At 43.9% G+C, this 10,845-nt stretch overlaps 1 protein-coding gene across 3 annotated transcripts; it reads right to left on the bottom strand.

The window, feature by feature from the left end:
• Positions 1-43: 43 nt before the first annotated feature.
• Positions 44-10,511, bottom strand: LOC134617396 (inositol monophosphatase 1-like). Of its 3 annotated transcripts, none has more exons than XM_063462621.1 (9): positions 10,422-10,511; positions 8,475-8,554; positions 7,892-8,025; positions 7,578-7,682; positions 6,197-6,242; positions 740-848; positions 540-648; positions 318-469; positions 44-248 (listed from the first exon to the last, which is right to left on the bottom strand). In XM_063462621.1, the coding sequence occupies exons 2-9, from the start codon at positions 8,535-8,537 to the stop codon at positions 118-120; spliced, it is 849 nt and encodes a 282-aa protein (XP_063318691.1). In that variant the 5' UTR covers positions 8,538-8,554; positions 10,422-10,511; the 3' UTR covers positions 44-117. The 3 variants fall into 3 exon arrangements, with proteins under 3 accessions (XP_063318691.1, XP_063318690.1, XP_063318692.1); XM_063462620.1 differs by lacking the exon at positions 10,422-10,511 and adding an exon at positions 10,213-10,415; XM_063462622.1 differs by lacking the exon at positions 10,422-10,511 and adding an exon at positions 9,348-10,136.
• Between the last annotated feature and the right edge of the window lie 334 nt (positions 10,512-10,845).

Raw genomic sequence — 10,845 nt, 5'->3', positions numbered from 1 at the left:
CTGTTTCCATGGTGACCTGCCGTCAGTCACACAAACACGCGGGTGCTTTTATAGAAAACTTTATTTAAACTTTCCAAACAGGAAGGTGTGCTCCTTCTCACACCTGTCAGTGTGTGTTCAGCTCTTCTTCGGTGGTGCGGCGTCGTCTCTGGGCAAGCTGAAGGGGACGATCGCTTTGACGAGTCGCTCTGTGATTGTTTTGCTGTTAGCGGCGATGATCCTCCTGGACATCAGGTCCGCGTCGCCACCTGAACACGGAGACACCGTTAGCTGGAAACACCTGAGCAGGGAAATGTGCTGTTGGTGGGTTAGCTTACCTTCGACGTCCATCAGCACGCCGCCAGCCTCGGACACGATCAACGACGCGGCAGCCACGTCCCAAACATGGATCCCGATCTCGTAGTACGCCTCCACACAGCCCGACGCCACCAGACACATGTTGATGGCGGCGGAACCCGCCCCGCGCACCCTGAGACAAATGGACACGTCAGCTATGGGAAAACAAGCGTGCAATGATGTCAGCGCGGCGGCAGCCTTACCCGTGAACGGGGAGGCAGAGGATGTTTCGGAGGCTTTGGAAGATTTTATCAACAACGTCGGCGTCTCTGTTCGATCCAAACTCCGTGGCCACCATCGCCTGTTCCACGGCTGATGACATCACACACAGATAAACAGGTGACCGACTGTCTGCATAAGTGATGTCACCGATTTATTGGTTATCGATTCACTGAGCGCTGACCTTCCTGCCGGGACACCTGCAGCGGCCCGCCGTTACAGAACGCTCCCTTTCCCCGCCTCGCCGTGAACATCTTGTCCTCCACACAGCTGAACACGACGCCAAACTCCACCTGAGGGAGGGGAAGAAGAGTAGAGGCCGCTGTGAGGTCAACAGGTGAGGTCGTTCATGTTCATCCTCAGGTGGCCTGAACACCTGAAGCTACCTGTTAGTGTTTAGAGAGCGCTGACGTTTTGCCAGCAGGCTCAGTAAACTGATCACAAGGCCAGTAATGTGGGGATGGAGCTGGACTCCGTTAGGGTGGTGTCAGAGAGGCAGATGTTGTTTAAGGTAAAGACAATGATGGATAATACCTCCCACCCACTCCATGACGTGCTACCTACAGGAGCATGCTCAGTGAGAGGCTGAGATTACCCATAATGCACCACACTGATCTCCCTGTACAACTCCTCCATCTAACACACTGTAAACACTGCAGTAGTTACAGCCTTTTGCACACGCTCTTTTCTATTTTTCTGTAATATTCCTGTCAATGTTCTTGATACTTATTTATAATCGCCTCTGTCAATCCTTGATATTGATTATTGAGTGATTTCTATATATTAGGGCTATTTCTTAAACTGTAACAGTTTCTGTACTGGAGCAACTGTAACCCACATTTCCTGAGGGATTAATAAAGTATGCTGATTCTGATTTTCTCTTTTTAGCTGCCAAATCGCCATGGTAACAGATGCTGAGCACCTCTATGGGCAGAAATCTGTGCCATCAGAAACTGAATTTGAATAAGTTAAATTTGAATTTGAATTGCTCAGATTGAATCTGAATTGTAACTTGAATAAATGCTTTTGAAAACTGAATTTGAATTAGTCTAATTTGAAATTGAATTTATGGTTTGAAAATGATCATCGCTAAATTGAAATTGAATTTTATGTTTTGAAAATGAATTGATTTGCTTTGAAACTGCATTTTATCCTTTAAAAATTCAACTCTCGAATAATTTCAGTTTCACTCTCACCATTCAGTTTCAGTTCTACAATTCAATTTCAGTTCCAAAATTCAGTTTTTTGGGACTTACATCCGGTTCCGGGTCGAGCGCAGATTAATAGAACTACGTTTTACCAGCGGACCGAAAGTGTTACTGACGGGAATCTACAGCGTCTTGAGCTGAATTAAGACTTCAGAAGTCATTCGTCATGTCGAATGACCAGCGGATAAACTCTCAGGTTGGTAATAAATGTATTACATGTATAAGAACAAGCGTCATGTTAACAAATGATAGCCGTACACTAACTTTTATGCTTATTGTAGCTGTTAGCTAAAAACGCTAATTTAGCCTAGTTTGCCCTGAATTCAGCTTTGACAAACAAATATGATCGACTGTTTCTAGTAGAATTCCACAGTTGTCATCTTGTACCCCCTCAGAGCCCTGTATGCTTGCAGAGACCCCTACAGTAGGAAACATGCAAAACAGCGTCCAAACCTTTGTATTTTAGCTTTATTTATGTCTTACACAGCATCCCAACTCTTTAGCTAACTTAATAACTTTAGCTAAAGTGAATAGTTAGTCTAATTCATTAGTGCAGCATTACTGGATCACCTGTTTAAAGTGATATAATATGATATACAACTATCACTGAAGCAGCAAACTTTGTAAATAAACAACACTTCTCATTCTCTAAACGTTTGGCCACAGCTGTAGATTACACTATCAGTGCTTGTTCACTCTTGACAATAATTACATTTCTAAATTCTCTTTGTGCATTTACAGGTAAACAATATCTAATATTTTATCTAAATGACTGCTTTGTCTTTGAAAAGGTGAAGAGCCTGAGGCCGGTGACAGTCCAGTTCTACTCCAAGTACATCCTTACGGTGGCTCACAGGACAAGGCCACATTCCTGTCCTGCCAGAAGAGAAGAGAAGCTTCAGAGTCTTCATGCAGTTCAACCACACCTGTCATATTCCTTATGACAGGGGTCTCAAACTCCAGTCCTCGAGGGCCGGTGTCATGCAACTTTTCCATGCCCTTGAGGACTGGAGTTTGAGACCCCTGTCATATTTACATATGACAGGGGTCTCAAACTCCAGTCCTCGAGGGCCGGTGTCATGCAACTTTTCCATGCCCTCGAGGACTGGAGTTTGAGACCCCTGCCGTATGGTGTTCATGCTGTTTTCTACCCCACAGTTACAGCATGTCTGACTGCCTGTTCAGCATATGCAAAAGTATATGATGAGTTTAAGCATGTGATGACTAAGGCCTTCCATTATGGTGTTTGTCATCACATGTCACAGACATCTGGATGATCATTTGGAATAAACAAAAAACTAAAAACTTGTTACTTCGTCTTTTATCTTTATTATTATTATTGTTCTTATTTTACATTTTTCATTGTTAGGCATTAGGTTTATTTGTAGTAGTCCTTTCCAACTTCTTTCCCTCTTCCATGTTACTGTGTCAGCTTGTCAGCATCTATTTGGGTTTGGAAGTGGAACAGAAAGTAAGGAAATCCAAAGTGCCATTAAAACCAGGAGAGGTTCTTATATTTCAGAAGAAGGGATTAATTCAAAAGAAATGACCTCAATGCCATATTTTATTTAGGAACCCTAGAGAGCACTTTGCAAAATAACACATTCTTATAATTTCACCCTCAGATGAGCCAAGCTACGACTGTCAGGGAAGGTGATGTAGGTACAGAGCATGTGAGAGTGGTTAAGTTGATGTCTCTTGTCTAGATGAAGGCACAAGAGGGATCAATGGCAATGCGTAGAGATTCAGTATCTTCAGTCTTCAGTGGACACTCCATTTCTGGCACAAAACACCTGTAAAAGATGGTCGATTTAGGAGGTGACCCGACAACTTCAGCCTGTCAAACATAGCAATGGAGCAGTATGTTTAAAAAAAACAAAACTAATTAAGCATGCACTCAGTACCCTAAGAATTATTATGGTAGTTAAACACAGTGATAGTTGTATATCATATTATATCACTTCAAACAGGTGATCCAGTAATGCTGCACTAATGAATTAGACTAACTATTCACTTTAGCTAAAGTTATTAAGTTAGCTAAAGAGTTGGGATGCTGTGTGAGACATAAATAAAGCTCAAATACAAAGGTTTGGACGCTGTTTTGCATGTTTCCCTACTGTAGGGGTCTCTGCAAGCATACAGGGCTCTGACAGGGTACAAGATGACAACTTTGGAATTCTACTAGAAACAGTCGATCATATTTGTTTGTCAAAGCTGAATTCAGGGTAAACTAGGCTAAATTAGCGTTTTTAGCTAACAGCTACAATAAGCATAAAAGTTACTGTACGGCTCTCATTTGTTAACATGACGCTTGTTCTTATACACGTAATACATTTATTACCAACCTGAGAGTTTATCCGCTGGTCATTCGACATGACGAATGACTTCTGAAGTCTTAATTCAGCTCAAGACGCTGTAGATTCCCGTCAGTAACACTTTCGGTCCGCTAGTAAAACGTAGTTCTATTAATCTGCGCTTGACCCGGAACCGGATGTAAGTTCCAAAAAACTGAATTTTGGAACTGAAATTGAATTGTAGAACTGAAACTGAATGGTGAGAGTGAAACTGAAATTATTCGAGAGCTGAATTTTTAAAGGATAAAATGCAGTTTCAAAGCAAATCAATTCATTTTCAAAATATAAAATTCAAATTTAACTTATTCAAATTCAGTTTCTGATGGCACAGATTTCTGCCCATACACCTCACCTAGTCAGGAGCAGGTGAGGTGCCGCGTTTACTCTTTTGGTCATTTTATATGCTGCAGCAGACGGAGCGCCATCGCTCGTGTGTGTGGGAACGTTTCTGTGAACTAACAGCTCGCTTACAGCCACGCCCCATCTCCACCTAAGCAAACACTCCCAGGTGAAGCAGACAGTGGTGATGCTCCGCCTGTGAGCTAGGGCGAAGCTCAACTGAAGAAAGACGAAACCAGAAATGGCGCCACTCTGAAAAGTTTCCACCAGAGGGATGAGGCCTGGGCTGAAGTAACCGAGGCTCACCTGAGGCTACGTCCACACGTACACGGGTATTTTTGAAAACTGAGATTTTCCGATTTTCTTTTTTTTTTTTTTTTTTTTTTAAAATCCCGTCCACAGGTAAACGCAAAAACGAAGGAAAACGCTGCTAGGAACATGCCAAAGCAACAGGTGGCGATATATTCCTAACCGTGTAAAAATGTTGGCCAATCAGAAGTCTAGAAGCCTGGGTGGGAAAAGTAAACAAAGATGGCGCATAGAAGCAGAACTGAGTCCTCTGTGTGGAGGGACAGTAACTGTGTGTAAGCATGTAAGCTGGACAACATCTCCCACCCCATGCATGAGACTGTGACAGCACTGAGCAGCTCCTTCAGTGGGAGACTGCGGCACCCACGGTGTGGGACGGAGAGATTTCGCAGGTCTTTCCTCCCCACTGCTGTCAGACTCCACAACAAAGACTTTAACTGATCAAACACACACATCCACAAATGTGCAATAACACAAATGTGCAATAATCTTTCTGGCACCGTTGTATTTTTCACTCTGTTGTATATAGCATTTGTATTCTATTTTTATCCTATTGTATATTTTATTCTATTTTATTCTACTGTATATAGTATTCTATTTTTATTCTATTCTGTACAGTTGTGTACTGTATTTATTCTTATTTTATTTTATTCTAATTGTCCTTCATAACTTTTGCACTGTCCACTTCCTGCTGTGACAAAACAAATTTCCCACGTGTGGGACTAATAAAGGTCATCTTATCTTATCTTATCTTATAAACACTGCAGAGAGCAACAGTAACAGTATTTTGTCTCAGTCCGCCATTGTAGAAATTCATTTCACCGAAACAATGACGTGGCGCACAGTGTGACGTCAAAAAAGGCGCACACCTTTGACGCTGCGTTTTCTCCGTTTTCCTCGTCCACACGTAAACGCAAAAACGGAGTTTTTAAAAATCTCCGTTTTCAGTGACCGAAAACGCCGTTTACGTGTGGACGAAAGGTGCAAACGCATAGAAAAATGTGCGTTTTCAAAAATACCCGTGTACGTGTGGACGTAGCCTGAGACTCACTGTGGCTCAGGTGAGAGCGTCAGAGTGGATAGAGACGAGGCAGGAGGTTTCCGTTAAAACCTTTACTGGGACAAAGTCCTTCATCAAAGCATCAACAAACTGCAGAAAAGCTGCTCCGTCCACTGCCGTTTGTTTTACAGAGAAACGTCTGATTCACCTTTAAACCGAGGCTGGCGGCAGCGTCTGTTTTACATGGAAGCAGCACACAGGTGCGTCAGAGGCGGGGTTAGCGACCCCCTGTTTTCACTTTTCAGTATTTATTACTGCTCATTAATAAGACAGAAGGATTTCTTATCTGATTAATCGACTACTAAAGTCAGCCCTGTGATGTCGCTGCTGATGTCAAAGGTCAGGAGGTCGGTGCTGATGTGGACTCGGACCTGTTTGTTGATGGCGAATCCGATGGAAATGGCAACAAAAGGAAATCTGTGAAGGAGAAACAGACGCAGGAAGTTAACGTGTTCGCACCGTCATACGTGTTCCTGCAGAGCAGGTCTGTTAACCTGTTAGATCACCACGGTAACCGGTGCCCATCAGCGTTTTAAATGAGCTGATTCTGTGTGCCGAAAAGCCAAACAGGAAGTCATCTACTTTCAAAGTAAAGGTTCATCCTAACATTCACGCTGATCACATCATCGATCTACCCGCTGAGGGACGGCTCGAGCTGAACATTGATCATCCTTCATCGATCTCTCAGCTGACTCTCTGATCGATTCCCTCTGAGTCAGTTGGACCAAATAAACCTCAGATCTGGAGGTAATCAATCAGAAGAGCCGTAGACCCCGCCTCGCTCTCTGAGTAGAGCAGGGCGATATGACCAAAAATATTTATCACCATATACATTTGAAAATTTGTGATAACGATATAACTGACGATATAATTGACACGAGACAAAATACTTTACAACTCCACAACTTTATTAGTGCAAAAAACCCATCAATGTATTTTCACTTAAACAAGCAGCTGTTTTTTATGTGCATTAAAGTTATATAAAAATGTAACAGTGCAAATGCAAATTCCTCACTGACAGTTTAATCAAAAGGCATTTCCAGTGGAAACTGGCCGACATATCCTCAGCATAACCATGTATAATATCCACTAAACTTAAAAAGAGGTTATACACACACAATACAGTAATATTATGTTGAAGCACAGTACGTATCACTCCGCGAGGCTCCTGCCTACGATAGCCGTAATGCTCCGACAATCCATCAAGCGGTGCGGCTTCGTAGCTTAGCAAAGTCGTACTGAAACATTTGACAGATTTTCGAGCGCCGTGTAGCACATAAGATCGTTTCGAGGTCATAAACGCAACCAGAGTTCATACATAAGGCACACGGGATTATAAGGGGCGCTGTCGACTTTCAGAAAAATCAAAGGAGTGATTTTAAGTAATAACGACGGCCCGCTAGCATGCTCTACCAAAAATAGTGCTTTGTTGTGTATCTGACGGACGAAAGCTAAACCAGTTCCACACCACTGAAGTTGCAGCATTTTTACAAACCAGTTCTGGTTCATCTGTTTCATTCAACGATCCGCTTTCGCCCTTCTCATTCTGCGTCACCGCCATGTGCGTATGAAAACAAAGGCACTGCTCATGCGCGTTTTACCCATATTCTATCGCCATATTTCATTTTCTTATTGGTGCCCAACATTATACCGGTATTACCGTGAACGGTATGATATGGCCCCGCCTCGCTCTCTGAGCGCCCACAGGAAACAAAGAAGCTGCAATGATGATGTCAGAGAGTGCAAACTCACGCGTGAACAAAGTTGGTCGTGCCATCGATGGGGTCGATGATCCAGGTGGGCGAGTCAGAGAGGACGCAGGGCTCACCTGCAGCCACTGACTCCTCCCCTATGAACCTGAAACGCACAGAACAGGTGAAGCTGTTACACGCTGAACGAGGAAGAGCCACGAGACGGCAGCCAGAGATGTTCCAGCAGGTCATCTCTGCTACTCCTCAGCAGCGCACAGCTGGATCCCTGAACATCTGGATCTGATCATAACGCTCTTTGTAAACTGATGATCAATAATCCAACTGGACATGCACAGAGGGGGTGGAGCTTCATACCTGTGGGTGGGGAACTTTTCCTTCACTGACTGGATGATGAGCTGCTCCACCTTCTGGTCGGTGTGCGTCACCAAATCCACCACCGAACTCTTCGTCATCACGGCCCTGTCGCCACGCAGAGCCTCACACACCACCTGATCAATGCACCAATAACTGATCAATATTTACTCCTGATCAATGCACTGATAGCTTATCAATCAGAAGCTGATCAGCCAATAGTTTCAATTACTAAGTCTGTCATCTGGGGTTAACCTCAGATTTCAAGATAAAAGCCTTTGTTTCCTCTTTGAGCTCAGAATGTTTCAGAGAAGAAGAAAGTGACTCCACCCCATGTTTTGGAGCGTGCTCAGTAAGTGAAGAAATGGCAGGAAGCGAATTCTGGTCACCGATCAACAGTCGTGATGGCCGTGCGGCTCACTGTCAAGCAGTCGTCAGCTGACCCTGAAGGTCACATGGGCGAGTGACGCTCACGTCCAGGTGAAAAGAATGAACTTCCTGGACACCTCTGTTTCATAATGAAATCACCTGTAGGCCCTGACAGGTGAGTCTCAGGTGGGAAGGAAAAAGGAAGATGATGACTGACCTCTCCAGCTTTTCGTGCCACGGCGACAGCGTGGTCCATGGCGTTCTGCCAGGGGTCAGCCATGTTGGAGGAGGAACTTCCTGTGGAGACAGGAAAGACTGCGTGAGGTGTGTTCCAATATTTCACTTCGATCAGGAAGGTTCCTCACTGACATACGTTTCAGTTGTCCATACACTAGTGGAAGAAGCTTCAATGCTTCCTTTATGACCTCCTTTAGCAGAGGAGACACTGGACAGTCTTTGTGAAAAGGGAGGAGAAAATGGCGTCCCATAATTCGTTGTGACGGCCCGTCCATTCATGAAAACATAATCATAGTAACCGAAGCGCAGCAGATCATGTAAATGTCCATTCTAAGTGTTTTTTCCTTTTCATCCAGAACCTGTTTATATATTTATTTATAGCTTTTATCAGCAGCAGTGAACCTCACAGCTGAACCCTGAACGTCACATGAAGAACACAGAACGCTGTATGAGCTCAACATTATGATCTATATCAAAGTGTGCTTGTATGATCAGTGATCATTAGTAATGTCCAGTGTTGGGAAGGTTACTTTTAACATGTATTCCACTGCAGATTACATGCCCCAAAATGTATTTTGTACTGTATTCTGTTACGTTACTCAATGACAGTAACGTATTCTGAATACTTTGGATTACTTAATATATTATCATGCTTTTTACAACTACATGAATGAACTATTGCTGTGTGATTTATTACTATTACTGAAGGTTACTCTCCATACCAATACCAACTAGATGTTTAAATCTTAATATAAATGAGTAACAGTAGGTGGACACCTAGAGGATTAGGACTCAGGTGGAGCTGCAGCATTACAAACTGTACCACGTGCAGAACAACACAAACCTTATTTACCTTCAGATCACCGTCCCAGTTACCATGGTTACTGTGGCACGCGGGTAAACGTCCGCGTGGCTTCTTAGTTTCATTCAGGCATTAATCGGACACACTGAGCGTTTTATTAGCTCCAGACTGAGCAGAGAGACGTCGCTCGCCGTGTGCGCGCTGCTGAGAAACAGAAGCTGAGTTCACTTCATTTCTGCTGTTTCATGGAAACAGTTACCGAGGACCAATAAGTGGGCTCGCCTCTGAACGCTCAGCGTGACACTGATGAAGAGTTTTAAGTTTTAGTAATATCATCATTTTAGTAGTATTGCAGTAAATGTTCGTCCTCCTTTAAAACACCAGCCTTTGGAATGAAAGATATGTTTTACAGGCTGTTATCGTTTCGATGACCTCCATAAAACAAGAACACACACTGTGGTGAAGCTAGACCAGCCTTTTGTAGTTCGTCTTCTGCACATTGTAGTTTCAACACGGCGGACTTCCTGTTAAGAGACACCAGTGTAAGGTCGTTCCAGTTCTCAGTGCACGCCTCTTCTCTTTTCCTAAGTCCTCAGCAGTTCTCCTTCTCACCTTTCCTTGACCTCAGTGACGTTTTCATCGAGGTCAAGGAAGAGTGGTCAGGAATAGGAGACATGAGGGACTTCTGGAATGCACCAGGAATGCCCAGAGTCCTCATCATAAGAACCACATCAGTAATCAATAACATCAATCTGGGAGGTGATGGATCGATAATCCAGTAACACCAATCCTAGCCTATCACAGCGGGTCCTGAATTGACCACAGGTGACCGCTAGGTGGCTGTCTCAGCGCGTCCTCTCATCACGTTTACGGTCACTAATCGAGTATATATATACTGATTATCAATGAGCGTTACCTGGTGGCACGTGATGAAGCGTCAAGAGCGCCGACACCTTTCCGTGCGCGTGCCGGTAATGCCGCGCCGTATGAAATCAGCTGATTTCTGAACGGAAGTACTACACCGCTGTTTCCCGCCACAAATTCCAAAACCGGAAGTAAGGCGGCGGATCAACGAGACGTTTCGAAAACAAGTAAACAGTAACAGCGCGAGCCCCGAAAACGCACCTGAGGCTCTCGAGGTCGGTCTGAAGGTAATCCGTAACGGGTTAGCAGCTCCACTTCCGGGTTTCTTCTTCTACGTTCTACGACTGAGCGCTGTCGCCACCAACTGGACATTGACTGTCACAACAACAACAATACACCACTAAACCTACTACTACCTAGTGGCGTGGCACGGTTTTCAGGGTTTTCCATTAGGTCATAGTACCTGGTACCTGGTACTTTTACGGTACCTGCACAGCCGTGGTTCCGTACTTTATTTCAAACACAGAACATTACAGATCAAAGATCTCGTACATATCCAGATAAGCAATGTTAGAATCAGAATCAGCATACTTTGTTAATCCCTCAGGAAATGATGTGGGTTACAGTTGCTCCAGTACAGTAACAGAAACAGACTATTTAACAATACAATATGTTTCAGATTTAA

This window comes from Pelmatolapia mariae, linkage group LG18 (genome assembly GCF_036321145.2).
Source record: "Pelmatolapia mariae isolate MD_Pm_ZW linkage group LG18, Pm_UMD_F_2, whole genome shotgun sequence".
Classification (NCBI taxonomy): domain Eukaryota; kingdom Metazoa; phylum Chordata; class Actinopteri; order Cichliformes; family Cichlidae; genus Pelmatolapia; species Pelmatolapia mariae.
The sequence above is the reverse complement of the archived record's forward strand: the minus strand, read 5'-3'. Positions and strand labels throughout refer to the sequence as shown.

Coding starts and splice junctions, on each gene's coding strand:
- LOC134617396 (XM_063462621.1), bottom strand. CDS start 8,537: ATGGCTGACCCCTGGCAGAACGCCATGGACCACGCTGTCGCCGTGGCA. Junction 6,243..7,577: donor ACGACCAACTTTGTTCACGC/GTGAGTTTGCAC, acceptor TCTCCTTCACAG/ATTTCCTTTTGTTGCCATTT. Junction 249..317: donor CGTGCTGATGGACGTCGAAG/GTAAGCTAACCC, acceptor CTCCGTGTTCAG/GTGGCGACGCGGACCTGATG.